The 16,337-nt window shown below is 37.7% G+C and overlaps 2 protein-coding genes across 2 annotated transcripts; both read right to left on the reverse strand.

Moving 5' to 3' along the window:
* Window positions 1-1,365: 1,365 nt before the first annotated feature.
* Window positions 1,366-4,193, reverse strand: LOC144018575 (regulator of G-protein signaling 13-like). The gene is made up of 5 exons (XM_077520892.1): window positions 4,010-4,193; window positions 2,526-2,600; window positions 2,399-2,460; window positions 2,155-2,321; window positions 1,366-2,058 (listed from the first exon to the last, which is right to left on the reverse strand). The coding sequence occupies exons 1-5, from the start codon at window positions 4,180-4,182 to the stop codon at window positions 1,891-1,893; spliced, it is 645 nt and encodes a 214-aa protein (XP_077377018.1). The 5' UTR covers window positions 4,183-4,193; the 3' UTR covers window positions 1,366-1,890.
* An 8,971-nt stretch (window positions 4,194-13,164) lies between these two features.
* Window positions 13,165-16,106, reverse strand: LOC144017115 (regulator of G-protein signaling 21-like). Its single transcript, XM_077518415.1, has 4 exons — window positions 15,971-16,106; window positions 15,748-15,832; window positions 15,472-15,638; window positions 13,165-13,503 (listed from the first exon to the last, which is right to left on the reverse strand). Exons 1-4 carry the CDS (start codon window positions 16,001-16,003, stop codon window positions 13,327-13,329), a joined length of 462 nt encoding a protein of 153 aa, XP_077374541.1. The 5' UTR covers window positions 16,004-16,106; the 3' UTR covers window positions 13,165-13,326.
* Between the last annotated feature and the right edge of the window lie 231 nt (window positions 16,107-16,337).

Here is a 16,337-nt window from a genome sequence, read left to right on the forward strand (position 1 = left end):
AGCAAAGTAGCGCTCAGAGACGCTTCATTCCCCGGATGTTGTAAACATAATGCAAAGACGTTACGCACCTTGGGGGGAGCCTACCGTCAACGCCGTGCTCGCGACACGGCGCGCGCGCACAACGAGTGACAACATGCAACAGTGGAGACAGTTAGCAAAAGCCGGTGCCGTACATCTCGGTATTTCCCATGGCTATCGAGTCCTCTCGGTGCACTTGTATGTCCCGGGCCGGCGTTGGTACTGCGCGCGAGCCAAAAAGAAGAACTCCCGTGACGATCCAATGCATGGATTCAAACGACACAGGTATGTCCCACAGCCAACACACCAGCTATGATAAAAGCACACTGCAAGTATCTCATTTCTCAGTTTGTGGCTCCCTGTCAACGTACACAACTAGCATGAGCAGCAGGGAACTGAGACGTGCCCGCAATTACGTCATCAAACTCAAAATGAACGACAGCCCAAAAAACAAAACAAACAGTCGTGATTCCGTGGTCATCATCGTGTCTCAGATTAAAAAAACAAAAAAGATGTCATACATTAACCAAAAATGAATGTGATGGCAAAGAAAAACAAAAATTGTTGATAAAAAGGTTAGGGCACTTTTGGAAATATTTTTGGATATATTAAGTTGTTAAAATGTGTTTGGTAGATTTATTATTCCATAAGGTGGCTTCATATTTCTTTTGGCTGGACGGTAGGTTTATTTCATGTCTCAAATTTATGTTTCTGAAATACTTCACAATGTGGACATATTCTGTTTAATTGTGTTGGTGTCTTTTTAGAGGTTAAATATTTATATTTCAAATTGAATTATCAGCCTTTTGTTTTCCTGATCCTGATTTTGAATTAAAAAACAAAAAAAACAATTATAACTGTCAATAACAACTAATAAATATTTAAACTGATACATTTTTCAGTCATATCGCCCAGCCCTTTGTTCCGGTCCATTTAAATAATTGATTCAATATATGAAAATATAGAAGACATTGTTGTTGTTCTTTTTTTAACACATTTGTAGATACTGTAAAAATTTGTGGTGTTTTAAGATTGTTTACAAGCAACAAATGTCACTATAAGTTTTGAATATTGAAATTAATCGTATCGAATCGTAAATTGTATCGTTCCCAAACTTAATCGAACCGTATCGAACCGTTCTGTTCTGAAAGATAATCGTTTTTCATCGATATATTGCCGAATCGATTTTTTTAACACCCCTGCATCTCATTGTACCTAATGTCGTGATGGGTGGATTTATCATAATAACAAACAAGTATTGTTCAGTACATCATTTGAATCGCAACTTGTGTATCGAGATACATATCGAATCGGCCTCATGTCAGAGATTCCCACCCCGAACATGTACACTGTAAGATTTGTTTTATTTATTGATCTCAAACTTCAGTGTTATAACTGTGAGCCACTGTATTTAACAAACAGGTTGTAACATTTTTCATGTTTGAACAGCGTTGAAATAAAATATTAAGGCTTAATGTTCCATGAATATAACATTCTTCCATGCTTAAGGTGTGAAAGTTAGACGTTTTGTTGAATATTTTTTCATCAAAAATGGATGTTAAAAAATCGATTCGGCTGCCTATTGAATCGATTCGAGAATTGCGTGCTGTAGTATCGCGATATATTGCCGAATCGATTTTTTTAACACCCCTGCATCTCATTGTACCTAATGTCGTGATGGGTGGATTTATCATAATAACAAACAAGTATTGTTCAGTACATCAGCAGAACAGAATCTTCAGCATCACATTTGGCTTTGGTGCAAAAACAGTCACCGTCTGGCACCCCAGTGGGATGCTCACTTCCACGCAAGGTAGTCAAGCATTTCCAACATATCCAAGATGTGATATGCAAATGTCCATCATTTCGGATTCAGATGGAGTCCAGAAAAGCCCGATAGATGTCAGACCTGAGGAAGCGGGGGTAAGAATCTCTCTCCATTAGCCTGAAGACGATCCTCTGGGCCTCATCAAAGCACCCCGTGCCGCCCGTCTTCACGTTTCGCCGGATCAGCTCTCTGGTCATGTGATCAATGTTAATCTGGAGGACAGACAACAGTTTTACAGCGGGTCCTGCCATCGTGCACATCCATTAACCGCCAGTGTCGGCCAGCGTGGGCGGCGAAAGCGCGCGCACCTCTCTCGGAGCCTCGGCCTGGATGTAATGTTTGAAGATTTTTTCTGCCTTGCATGTCATCCTCAAGGAGGACCTGATCTTCTTGTATTCCTCGCATACCAACCAAAATTCCATGTTTTCATCGCTGAACTCGGACTTCAGGAAGGCCTGGAATACTTTGATTCCGTCTAATCAAACAGAAAAGTCAGCATTAAAAGATGGCGCAGTAGTCCAGAGACACAATGGAAGTAAAAGGTTCACTTACATTTCGATGCTATAAGTTTCTCAAGGGAGTGTGTCCACTGGGAGAATTCTTCGAAACAAAGCCTTTAAAATGGTGAAGAAGTTACAACATGTTCTGTAGTTTAGTTTTCAGCTAACTTTTTACTCACTTTTTGTTGACCTTCCCTCTCGTTCCTGATCCTTGAAATGATCTGCACTGCAGCCGAGACTTTAGGCTTCCTTCTCTGTTCGCATAAAAAACAACCCCTTTGAAGTCTATTTATCATGCTAAAATATGAAATAATACACTCTAAAACGAGAATTGCTGAACCAATTGAAGATTACAAATTGAATTGTTGACTAACTTAAAAAAAATCGCTTCAAGTGGGAACACAATTGAATTAGGTTCGTCCAAACTGAATACAAGTTTAAGTAATTTTGAGTTCATTAAACTTAACTCATTCACTGCCTTTGACAAGTATACTTGTCAATTGTATTTTTTAGAGCGGTGCTAAATGGGGGCGAATCTGAGCATGCTCCACTGTAAATATCAAACTTGGAAACAACTTTACTGATGCCCAACCACCGGTAGATGACATCATTGCCCCATTTTATAGGAAATAAACACAGTTTCAGAGTCCATGGGAGAAATGGCTGTATTTTGGCAAACCTACATTTTTCTGCTGTCAATTATAAAAGAACGGGACGGGACAAAAAGTAGGGAGTCTATTCTGTTATTTGGTAGATTCGGTTTATATATAATTATTGAATGAAATATCACGTGAGTATTGGAAATGTAAAAATTTTCTATAATGACTGGCAGTGAATGAGTTTTAATATATTCACCTGAATTAAGTTAATCCAAAGTGACTCCAATCCAAATTATTAAGTTTAATGAACTCATAAGTAATTAAACCTGATATACTCACTTTAATTCAATTGTGTGTTACCGTCTGAAGCGATTTTTTTCAAGTTGGTCAACAATTTTTTTTTATTTTTTTTATTTTTTTTATTGCTTGTTTGGGTTTTTATTGAACATATAAAAATAAAATAAAATACAAGTTGTAGTTAAAAAAAAGAGAAAAGGAAAATAAAAATAAATTGTCAATAGTATCATAATTTACATGTTCAAAAGGAGTAGGAAGAAGTACAAAAACGTATCTAGTCCTACTCCCTAATGCTTCTATCATAATAATATACTAAAGTTGTTCGTGCTAACATAAAAGTTAAGCAATAGAAAATATACAAAACATGTTTATCTTATGTACACAGATATATTAGTATGAGTTATAAGTCCTTATCCATTACATATATGAAAAGAAGAGAGAGTGAAAGTAAAGCCCTACATAAACAATAAATTCCCAAACATTAAGTATTGAACATATGTGGGCACACATGCACGTCCATACACACACATAATAAATAATAAGTACATATACATATGAACATACATATGCACACAAATATATTTATTTATACCTGATTTACATATTTTCCTATCATTATCTTTTTAAACACAGTAATTGATTCACATTTTTTCAGCTATTCCACCAATGAATCCCTTTAACAGAAACATACATTTGCTTTCAATTTGTCATCTTAAATTGGTTCAACAATTCTCTTTTTCGAGTGTAGGACTGTTGTGATAACTCACCTCACTGTTGCCTGTTTCTTTATGTCGGAGTCCATGCTGTGCAGTCTCTCTCTTGCTGGTGAATTGACCAGACTGGACATGTTGCACGGCACAGAGGAAGAACTTTGGTTTGGTGCACGCATGTATGAGGCTGTGTTAAACACCACGACCACATAAAGAACGGTTTCTTCCATCTAGCACCATATGCACTTTTATACCAGCAGCAGAAGTGAGGTATGAGCGTCACGGCGTCGTTCTGGGCTAACCACAGGAAAAAGAGGAAGTTGAGAATTACGCAAATGCCACGACGACTGTACGTAGTGAAACCTGCACCAACACGGTTCATTGTTTGATGTCATGTCTGGAGATGCAAATGCGGCAGTGGAAAGCAGATAGGCAAATGTTTGCCACACTTTTGTCCCAACAAAGAACATATTTGCAGGTCATGTTTGGGAAAATTAAATTTGAGATAAAATTTGTAGTATAAAAGTCTCCTCACAGGCATGACACGGAAACACTTGCAAGTAGTATGTATGGTGGTACACTCTAAAACAGGGGTGTCCAAACTTTCATTTGAGGGCCACATACAGAAAATCAGAAGGACGCAAGGGCCACATAATGTTATGAAGAGAAATTGTGTTTCGTTCTAAAAATTGTACAAATAATTTATTTGTGCTTTTGCATATTTAGAAAAATGCTACAGGATAAAAATCAATTTATTTGTAATATGGCAGTATGGTTATTATAGTTTAGTTTTGGAATTTTTCATTTTAGTTTTTATTTTATTTAAATTTAGTTAGTTTTAATTAGTTTTCAGGGTGGTTCTGTTACTTTTTTTTATTAGTTTTAGTTCTTTAATAAATGCTAAGTTTTAGTTTAATTAGTTTCAGCATTAGTTGTAGTTTATTTTTTATTTTTTTTATGTGTATTACTCGTGCACAATATTTAAAAAAAGACCATGGGCGCGACGTCATTATTCTGGTTTATATCAAAAATAAATTAACTAAAAATCACATTTAAAATCATTGCCAAAGGCTCATACTTAAATTAATTACCAAAGACTAAAACAAAGGACATTTTTGCTATAATTAGTTTTATTTTAGTTAGTTTTGTAAACATAAAATGTAGTTTTAGTTTTCTTTTTTTTAAAAGCATCTTCGTTTTTATTTTATTTCGTTAACAAAACAGTTTTTGAATTCTATTTTTTTTGTTAGTTTTAGTTATCTAAAATAACCTTTAATAGCAATAGTGTTTTTCGACACCCTCCCTTCTTACTTTGTCCATCTACAAACATTTATGTTTTTATTTTATTTGAACTGAGTCAAATGCCATTTTTAGCATATGTCGCGAGCCACTAAAAAATGGACGGCGGGCCGCAAATGGCCCCTGGGCCGTAGTTTGGACACCTATGCTCTAAAAAGAGAATTGTTGATAAACTAAAAAAAAAATGCTTCAATTGGTAACAAACGATTTAATTAAATTAATCCAAAGTGAATAAATTAAGTTTAATTAATTATGGGATCATTAAATTTCATATATTTACTATGGATTACCTTTGGGTTAACTTAATTCTGTTACGTTCTGGGGTTGGATCCCAAACACGCAGACACAAATAAGATTTTAACTCTTTATTCGCATAACATTGAGAGGTGTAGTACAAACTTGACTAGACGAGAAGCAATGAGAATGTATCAAGAATCACAAGACACTAAGCTCACTTGGGCCGTGGAGTTGCACAGAGGAACAGAGGTAATAATCCGACAAAAACACACACTTCTCAGACAGCTTCGATAGACAGTGAATCGATCTGATTGGCTGTTGACTAGATCAAGAGATTAAAGATTCCTGACATCACAGAGCTTCTGACATCACATAGCGTCTTACCAGTTGAAACTAGATGCTGTTACATCAGTTCAAAACAGACATTTGCTCAAGAAATTGGTTAATTTTCTTCAATTCACTTTTTTTTTTTTTTTAGGATGGATGGATGAATTAACATTCAAAATTGTTGCAGTAGACAACGGTGGCGGTCCCCATGACAGGGTTTTCCTTGGGACTTCAAATGACTAAATCAGGGGTGCCCAAGTTCGGTCCTCGAGGGCCACCATCCAGCCTGTTTTCCATGTTTCTCTCCGCCAACACACCTGATTCATGAACAAGATCGTTATCGGGCTTCTGCAAAGCTTGCTGATCATTAGATTCAGCTGTGCTGAAGGAAGGAGACATGGAAAACAGGCTGGATAGGGGCTCTCGAGGACTTTGGCACCACTGGACTAAATGTAACCCTTTAAACGGGAAGTTAAAAATATGAAATTGTGGTATGTTCTCTGCAGCCTCATTAGTCTAATAAACATGGTGGTCTGATTAATATTGCGCTTATGGAAAATGAGCTAAGCAGCTAAATCAGAGGTGGACAAAATGTGATGACTGTGATGTCATCTTCAGTTGACAGCAAGTGACAAAATGGCCGCCCCTTGAGATGTATAAAAACAGGTGGATTTAGCAGCTAAATCGATGGAAAAACTCGGTCCTCGAGGGCCAGAGTCCTGAAGGTTTTGGAGGTCTCTCTCTTCCAACACAAGCTGATTCTAATCAACAGGACCATTATCAGGCTTGTGCAGAGCTTGCTGATCAGCTGATCATATATCAGCTGTGTTGGAGAAGGGAAACATCCAAAACCTGCAGGACTCCGGCCCTCGAGGACCCAGTTTGCCCATCCTTGAGCCAAATCCACCTGTTTTTATACATCTCAAGGGGCGGCCATTTTGTCACTTACTGTCAACTAGTGATGTGCTTCTCGGGTCGAATCCCTGAAGCGTGTGCCGAGTAATGCAGATGAGTGGTTCATGAACGGCGTGTCAATGCGTGTGTTGATGACGTACGTGGTGACGTATGAAGCCCCACGAAGCAGGTGTACCACGTGACTGATTCAGGAAATGATTCGCTAGGTTTGAGTGTAGTTCGAAATAAAAGCGGCAAAGAAACGCTATGGATTCCCCTTCACTTTTTGTGTTTTCGGGTCCCTTCTTGCGCTACTTTTTTTGCTTTTGGCATTCGATTTGACGAGCCTCTTTTTGCGATGGAACCAGCAAGAAAGAGATTTTCCCTTGTTTAGGAGCACTTTGAGCAGATCTCACCTCAGAAGGTAATGCACTGCAATTACGGTACTATTTTAACAGATTCCAATAATAAAATAAAATAAAATGTGACAACACATAAAATTCACATTTTTCTGTTCACAGTTGAAAGTCCCCTTCAGTACTGGGAATCACAGAAATATACGCGTCCAATTCTATACAAACTTGCTATCTCATATCGATGCACCCCTGCTTCATCAGTACCATGTGAAAGAGTTTTTTTTTTCCAAAGCAGGTGAAATTCTCTGCAAAAAAAAGAAACCGCCTGAGTCCAAAAACTTCGGAAAAAATCGTTTTTAAATAAAAATGAATAAGCACTTTATTTTACCTCCTTATTTCACATTTTCACTTGTTGCATAAGCACAAACATAGACAACGTAACACAGAACAATTCATGTTAAAACACTCTTCAAATATATATTCTTTTGTATTTAGAGCATGATTTACACCCCACCATTTTATTGCATGCACCAAGCATGTTATACATTTTTCTGTCCACATGATGGCGTAGTCGAGGAAATGCTTCAGTGCTTTACGGGGCTTCATTTTGCCATCACTTACTGTCAACTGAAAATGACATCACACTCCCGAGGGGCTCAAATAATTACCGTCAGGGCTCACCTGTTTTGTGGGTTGGGTTATGTGATGTTTGCAAGCTGAGCCCATAGGCAAAATGGCCGCCAGCTGAAATGGAGGTGGATTTTTCTGCTTAATTCGTTGTTCACAAATATATTATTAAGAATACAATGTTTAGACACATAAAATATAATATTGTAAAGAAAATGAGTGATTTGACTTCACTTTAAGCAAACAAGAAGTGTTCTGATTTGTGAAAAAAAAAAAAAAAAAGAAAAGCAGCAGTTTCAAATGCAAGAATGACATACTAAAGAGAGATATTTTTACCCAGCATTATTTGATGACTTTACTACTATATGAACAAAGAAAAGTCATTTACTTTAATACCTTGTTGTCCATTTGTGACTGCTGTGTTTGTTAGATTGTTGACAGAAGCCAGACGTCAGTTTGGGGGGGAGTGAAGAAGTTGATCGGTTGCTGCGACACAAACTTACATAAGCACTTCCTCGATTAAATTCCGCTGTCACTCAGACATATATTTCCTGCGTCACTCACTTCCTTCTCATCAATAAACGTTTATTTCACTCAGCCTGTCCTCTGTTTTCATTAGTGTGGATGACGTTTTTCGTAAAAGCTGTTTTAGTGGTAGACTTTAAAAAAAAAAAGAATTCATTACTAGAGGAAGTAGTGACAAGATCATGCGCTCAATGTCTGCACATGTCTGGGAAGTGTCTATCACACTGTGAGCAAATCCTGGATAATTGCAAGGTAGTAGCAGAACACGTGTAGCAATCCTACAAAGGGGGGAAAAAATGTGCCATCTTTTCGTCTCAGACAAAACACATTATGCTGCAAAAAAAGAACATAATCTTTCAGGCATTGTATTTCTTTGTGGTTGCACTTCTTTGTGTTTGCTCAATAAAAAAAATTGTCACGCTTTCTCATCCTGAGGGTCTGAGCAGTAGAGTAGCTTAAATTCAATATTGCTTTCATTTGCATTGGCAATGACAACTATAACATAAAAACATCAAATGTGTCCATCCATCATTTGTTGTTGGAATCGTCAAAAACAAGAAACCAAACAAAACTGTCTGTAAAACAAAGATTCCCTTTGAGGTGTTTTCAACTAAATACATAGTAGATGTGGGAGAAGGTAAAATTCTTCCTTGTTATGTAACATAAATGGCTCGGTTGCCGTGTGGCGTTCACTTGCAGATCTCAGTCCTCTGCGATGATGAGAGGAAGATTATTATTATTATTATTTTTACAAAGGTCAAATTATTCATTTAACACACCAAACAAATCTAATAAGGTTCAAATAAGAAACCAGACAAAGGTTGTGGCTTTTCAACAATAATGCTCAGGTTCCAATGAGTCAGGTATAAATTTAATCATTATTGTTTGTGGTTGCAGTTAGTAGTGGTGCAGAATTATAATGCAGCAAAATAATTTGTTTGCCTCAACTACAACAGGGTAAGACTAAGCGCAATTTTGAGAAATTGCGTGGGAATGCTGAAAGCTGAATGCTAATAGCTGAATGCTAAGATTTGAATGCATATGGAATGCTTATGAAGTAAATTGAGAGATAAATTATGAAATGTTGACCTCCTGGTTACTGGGCAAAGCACTTTACCAACTGTGCCAGCGAGCAGTATCAGACACCTGGTAATGATTATAAGTTATATGTATGGAAGTGGGCATGGAAAGTGACACTTAGAAATGTCTAGCCCATTGAAAATGAAATGGGGGAAAGTTGATATTTAATATTAAATTGTGCGAATACTGCAAGTAATGTGGAATCAGACAATATATACCCCGGGAGGCGTGAATTTTTGAAGCAAGTTAAAATCGGAACAGTGTAAATTGGAAGTATTATGTGGGAGTTGTTACATGGCAAAAAAGTGTGGAGAATAGAAATCACAATAACATTCCCCCAACTATCCATCCATCCATTTTCTTGACCGCTTATTCCTCACAAGGGTCGCGGGGGCTGCTGGCGCCTATCTCAGCTGGCTCTGGGCAGTAGGCGGGGGACACCCTGGACTGGTTGCCAACCAATCGCAGGGCACACAGAGACGAACAACCATCCACACTCACACGCACACCTAGGGACAATTCGGAGCGCCCAATTAACCTGCCATGCATGTCTTTGGAATGTGGGAGGAGACCGGAGTACCCGGAGAAGACCCACGCGGGCACGGGGAGAACATGCAAACTCCACCCAGGAAGGTCCGAGCCTGGACTCGAACCGGAGACCTCAGAACTGGGAAGCGGACGTGCTAACCACTCGACTACCGTGCCGCCTTCCCCCAACTAGACTAAGCAATTTCTGAAGAAATTGCGTGGGATGCTGAAAGCTGAATGCTAAGCTGACTGCGAATAGCAGAATGATTGATAATACTCTGCTGCCACCTGCTGGCCGATTTTGAAACATGGAACCTAATAACTCCCAATGGTTGAAGCCATCACTTTCTGTCAAGCTGCTTGTCAAAGCTTTCTCTCTGCTCTTGTGTAAAAACACAACAAAAACAAAAAAACAAAAAAAACAACAACATGTACACGTGTTTGGGAGTGAAATGCAAAGTATTCAACGTTTTTGGGTTTGAATGTGAATTGCTCATTTAAAACTTTAAAAACTCATAAATGGTCAAACAAAAACACTATTGTGAAGATATTTTGTGAAATTATAGAATGCATTATGCAATATGGATTAATTTTGAAGAAATTGTTTGTCAAATGACATTTAACGAAATAGATGTTAATTTGTTGTGTTATGACTAAACTGAAAAAAAAAAAAAGGTGCTCCATCCAAGGTTTGAACCAGCGAACCATTCGTAGGGCTGTCTTTGCTATGCAAGCGCTTAAGCCAGTGAGCCACCGGACCTGTGAGCAGCAGAGCGAATTGGCGTATTTGTAATTCAAAGTGTCACCTGACGCTGAAAGCCATCAGCGCTGATTTGGGACACATGTGTTTGATCATGTCAGTATAACGCAAATCCTGGTATGATAGTCAGTTGGTATACTTAATATCCGTTTATGTAATTGCCACGGACATATGTGCAACGTACAGTCGGCGGTGGGCTTTGAACCTGCGACCTCCTGCTTACTGTACATGCACTCTCCCAACTGCGCCACTGAGAAATATCAAAAAGCCAGTCAAGATGGTATGTTGTATGTATGGAAGTGGGCGTGGAAAATGGGACTTAGAAAAAATTCTGTGTCAGTCCCATTAAAACTGAATGGGGAAAAGTAGATTTTTAACATTAAATTATGCGAGTACTGTAAGTAATATGAAGTCAAACGATAAATAGCCCGAAAGGCGTGAATTTTGTCAGCAAGTTGAAATTTGAACGGTGTAAATCGGAAGTATAATGTAGGAGTAGTTTGATTGCAAAAAGTGTTGAGAATAAAATGCTATAATAACTAGACTAAGCAATTTCTGAAGAAATTGCGTGGGATGCTGAAAGCCGAATGCTAATAGCTGAATGCTAAGCTGACTGCTAATAGCAGAATGCTATTGTTATCATTGAAGTGTGAAATGTAATTGAGAGATGTCTTGCTGAACCAGAATGCATTAAATAAAACGTATGTTAAATTAATAAAGAAAGATACATTGGCTGTAAATTACATATGAGAAATTATGAATGAATTATAAATGAAAAGGCTGAAGTTTAAATTCAACCAGTCTGAGATTGAATTTGAACCCTCACCTCCTGTTTACTGTTCAATGAGCTACTGCACTGCCAATCTATCCACTGACCCACAGAAGACTTGGTGGCATCACTGAAGTGTTGTGAAATGGAAGCAGCGAATGTGTCTGAACATGCAATAAAATGTATGTTAAATAAAGAAAGATAAATTGGTTGTAAATTACAAATGAGAAATTATGGTTGAATTATAAATGAAAAGAAGAAAGTTTTAGTTTTAACTAAAAAAAAAAAAGAAGTATGTCCATGTCCAAAAGTTGCTCCATCCGAGGTTTGAACCAGCGAACCATTCGTAGGGCTGTCTTTGCTATGCAAGCGCTTAAGCCAGTGAGCCACCCGACCTGTGAGCAGCAGAGCGAATTGGCGTATTTGTAGTTCAAAGTGTCACCTGACGCTGAAAGTCATCAGCGCTGATTTGGGACACATGTGTTTGATCATGTCAGTATAACGCATTTCCTGGTGTGATAGTCAGTTGGTATACTTAATATCTGTTTATGTAATTGCCACAGACATATGTGCAATGTACAGTCGGCGGTGGGCTTTGAACCTGTGACCTCCTGCTTACTGTACATGCACTCTCCCAACTGCGCCACCGAGCAATATCAGAAAGAAAGTCAAGATGGTCTGTTGTATGTATGGAAAATGGGACTTAGAAAAAATTCAGTGTCAGTTCCATTAAAACTGAATGGGGAAAAGTAGATTTTTAACATTAAATTATGCGAGTACTGTAAGTAATATGAAGTCAAACGATAAATAGCCCGAAAGGCGTGAATTTTGTCAGCAAGTTGAAATTTGAACGGTGTAAATCGGAAGTATAATGTAGGAGTAGTTTGATTGCAAAAAGTGTTGAGAATAAAATGCTATAATAATAATAATAAGTTTAAGTATAATAATAATAATAATAAAGGTTAGAAACAACATATGTGGGATGCTTTCAGCATCCCACAATTAGATGACCTCAGTTCAATCCTGCATTGAGCATTTAATTTGTAACATGTTAACTCATTTGCTCCCAATAATGTGTAAATACGTTTTTATTTTTAATGTTTTAAGTGTCCCAAAAGACGTATTTATACATTTGTTTGTTTTTTATGCTAGAGCATACAGAAAGCTTTGATGCAGCCTCTCAACTGCAAAGAACGGCTGCAGAAATGGTAGTTATTACACAAACGGCCAGCAGGTGGAAGCAGAGCAAATGAGATCAACCAGGGCCATCGAGAAAAAAAGCTAAATTACTTTGAATTTTAAATAGATTTGTGAAAACTGATGAAACTTAGCTCTCTTCTAATGCTAATTGCTTCAAAACGGAAACAGGTAGAAACGTACTTTTTTTTCCTATTGAAAGAAGAGACTTTAATCTTTCTTTTGATAGGTTCCATACTTTTATAGCAATTGAACACAATATTCTGTGGGCCTTGCAAAATCAGTCAAAATTCAGTAAAACAGCCGGGAGCGAACGGGATTGCTTCTGTGAAAATGGCTGTGAGTGAATGAGTTAAATGTTTGTACCAAGTTTAAGAAGTCAGATATTTGTCTGAGGAAAAAAAATGTCTTGGAGCATTTTTTTTTTTTTTTTAATTAAATTAAATTATACTATGTTGATAATACTTTAGTGGTATTCTCATGATAGCGGAATGGGCAGAAAGAATAAAAATCTCAGCTCACAATCTCTTCAAATATATATTTTTTATTTTTTATTATATTTACTTAATAAATAAAAGATAATGTATAATACAAGCTGAAAAACGGTCTCATGTTGCGAGCGTCTATTGAATCACACATGTTGAAAAGTTTGTTACACTTGAACTGCGTTGCCGGGCAGAATCCAGATATCCACAGTGAAATCACACTCAGTGCTACTACAGAAGAGAAAAAGGTGGGAGTGATTTATCTTGCATGTTTGCCGGATTTAAAGCAGTCACCTTAAGTCACTTTTCCTCAGGAGTCCTTGATAGATGTCAGACTTGAGAAAGCGTGGGTAGCAATCTCGAGCCATCAGACAGTAGATGAGCTTCTGCGCCGAGTCGAACGAAGTCAACGTCGGCTGGGAGATGTCCTTTGTTATTTTTTCCCTGGTACTACAATCTATGTTGATCTGAAATCAAATATCAGAATTATTAGTGCTAAATACAATGAGCCCTATTTTCGTGCCCAGTGCAAGTCTAGCGCAAATCATAGTAACTTTGTGCTTGGGTGGAGTTTTTCTTTTGGTATTTTCGTAGACATTGCACAGATTTGGGCGTAACGGTGCTTTTGTGTCTCTGTGGGATGGAATACAGCCGACTCTTGGCCAATTGAAGCAGCTCCATTCATTTTAATTAAAATCAAGAGTGCTTGAGAATGTGGAAACAGAAATTGACTCGCTGGGGTCTGTGCATGAAATTCTACTTTTTGTGTTATTTATTTATGTATTTATTTATTTATTTTAGTTATTTACTCACCTATTTATGATACTGCTGAATTTATGTTGTTATTTTTGACTTTATTGCATGACTGATTTTTTCCATGTATAGCACTTTGTAGGGGTGTGAATTGCCTCGTACCTGACGATTCGATCCGTATCACAATTCATAGGTCACGATTCGATTCGATACTAATGAATCCCGATATGAATTTACAAGTCGATTGTTGTGATTTTTTTTAACTCAAATTTGGAAAATACCATTCAGTAAACTTGTACATGTACACTGTAAGATTTGTATGAAGTTGTATTATTTATTGTTCTGAAACTTCAGTTTTATAACTGTGAGCAAGGTTGTAACCTTTTTCATGTTAGAACAGCATTGAAATAAAATATTAAGGCTTAATGTTCCATTAACACATTCACTGCCATAGACGGCTTTAGACGTCAAAGATTCATTTTTTTTCCTGCACACGCAATAAAACAATGTGTAAAAAAGCTTTTTCGTTATGCATCAACTTGGTATTAAAGCAACAACAGTAAATTGCAGCGTTTACTACACAGTTAAAAAAAAACAAAAAACTTTTGTGTCGTCTCCAAGAATATTCAAAACATGCGGACATCCAACTTTAACACATTCACTGCCATAGACGATTTTAGACGTCAAAGACTTTTTTTTGTCCTGGACTGGCAGTGAATGAGTTAATATAACATTCTTCCATGCTTAAGGTGTGAAAGTTAGACGTTTTGTTGAATATTTTTTCCATCAAAAATGGATGTTAAAAAAAAATCGATTCGGCTGCCTATTGAATCGATTCGAGAATTGCGTGCTGTAGTATCGCGATATATTGCCGAATCGATTTTTTTTTAACACCCCTAGCACTTTGTATGCAGCGAATTTTTTAAATTAAAGTGCTTTCTAAATAAAATTTAGTTGAGATTTCGTGTGCAGAAGATGGATGGTAAAGATTGTAATTCATTCAATTAATTTATTCTGTAATTATCAGAGAGATTGTCTCACACTGCGATACAGGGGACCCTCGCTACTTCGCGGTTCACTTATTGCAGATTCACTCTATCGCCGATTATTTAGCCCCCCCCACATCTTCAATCGTGAGTAACCCATAACATTTTTTATTTATGCTATTATTTTTTGTCCTTTTTTTGGTCACATTTGAGTAATATAAACAACTCTTTCTTTCATTCAATATAATCAATTACACTTGTAATCAAAATATAGAATATTTGGTAAATTAAAAACGTGTATCATGTGTATCAAGTTAAAAAAAAAAGTTTACATTTGCAGGAGTTCGTTGAAGGCAATTAACTTCAACGAGGCCATGTGTTCATGCATCATTAAGATTACAGACAGTATTAGTGTTATTGAAGGGAGAGGAACAATTTTTTTTCTTATAATGGCCTTTTTTCACGGCCGCAACTTCACGGAAATTCACCTAGCGCGGGTGGACATGGAACGAACGTTAGACCCGCGAAAAGTGAGGGAACACTATATGATAAATACATCTACCACACGTCTGCCTGCGTCTCGATCAAATCCACCAAACTCATGTTACACCACTAGATAGACCTGGTTTGTGCAAGTCTAAAATCTAGTCGAGGGAAAATACCAACAACAAATGGACAATTATCGTCATCATGTACCTGTTTTGGTGCTTCAGTTTGTACAAACTCAGAGTAGATCCTGTTGGCAGAAGAGATCATCTCTGGAACATCCTTAATTTTTTTATACTCCTCACATGCAAGCCAAAACAGGATGTTCTCCTCACTGTGCTCCGACTGCAAGAACTCCCGGAAAGCTAATTGACCAGCTGGAAAGAAAGGGCGACACGCATGAAGCATAAGTGCATCCAGATCAACCTGAACGAGAGTGAGAACGTCTTCTGTGATTGATCCACTGGAGTCAAGAGAGGCACTCACTTTTACAAGTGAGGACATTGTCCACCGACTCACTCCAAGCGCAAACGTCCTCCAGTGGGTCCTTGGGAAAGCAACATAATCTACCCTTGAAAAGAGCAAATCAATCACTAGCTCGCTTATCTGACAATTATACTTATCAATAGCTATACAATAAATGAACCTGTAAACACTCAATTTCAGCCTTCTTAAAAAAAATGAATATGCTGTGCAAAATAACACTTACAGACAGTGAAATCCGTCTTGTCATTTTCCACATGGCTGCTGTAAATGATTGTAAATGGCCTACAATGAAATGTAGAGAAACTCACTTTATCGCCATCCCTTAGTCCAAAAAGCAAGGGAGATTGAGATAAGACGCTGCCAGACCGATGATGTGATTGTGATTGTTTGGAAATGAGGGAGACAGGTGACTGAACAAATCCAAATTCCCCTGCCCAACTTGAATGGAAGGTATGAAAATGTGTATGCAAAGTGTTGTTTTGTGAGAGGGGGGGCGGGGGGGGGGGGGGGGGGGGGGTATCCCTTCTTGTGCTCCGCTCCTCAGAGTCAAGAAGGCTTGACAGTGATTTAGCATCACCTCACCTCTTGCT

Source organism: Festucalex cinctus, chromosome 1 (assembly GCF_051991245.1).
Source record: "Festucalex cinctus isolate MCC-2025b chromosome 1, RoL_Fcin_1.0, whole genome shotgun sequence".
Classification (NCBI taxonomy): domain Eukaryota; kingdom Metazoa; phylum Chordata; class Actinopteri; order Syngnathiformes; family Syngnathidae; genus Festucalex; species Festucalex cinctus.

Bases quoted from the DNA above. Each gene is read 5' to 3' on its own strand.
- LOC144017115 (XM_077518415.1), bottom strand. From the start codon at position 16,003: ATGTGGAAAATGACAAGACGGATTTCACTGTCT. The intron at 15,833-15,970 runs GTAAGTGTTATT...GCTCTTTTCAAG, and splicing joins CAAGACGGATTTCACTGTCT to GGTAGATTATGTTGCTTTCC. The intron at 13,504-15,471 runs GTACATGATGAC...ATTTGATTTCAG, and splicing joins AAACTGAAGCACCAAAACAG to ATCAACATAGATTGTAGTAC.
- LOC144018575 (XM_077520892.1), bottom strand. From the start codon at position 4,182: ATGGAAGAAACCGTTCTTTATGTGGTCGTGGTGTTTAACACAGCCTCA. The intron at 2,322-2,398 runs GTAAGTGAACCT...CTGTTTGATTAG, and splicing joins GAAACTTATAGCATCGAAAT to ACGGAATCAAAGTATTCCAG. The intron at 2,059-2,154 runs GTGCGCGCGCTT...TCTGTCCTCCAG, and splicing joins AGGCCGAGGCTCCGAGAGAG to ATTAACATTGATCACATGAC.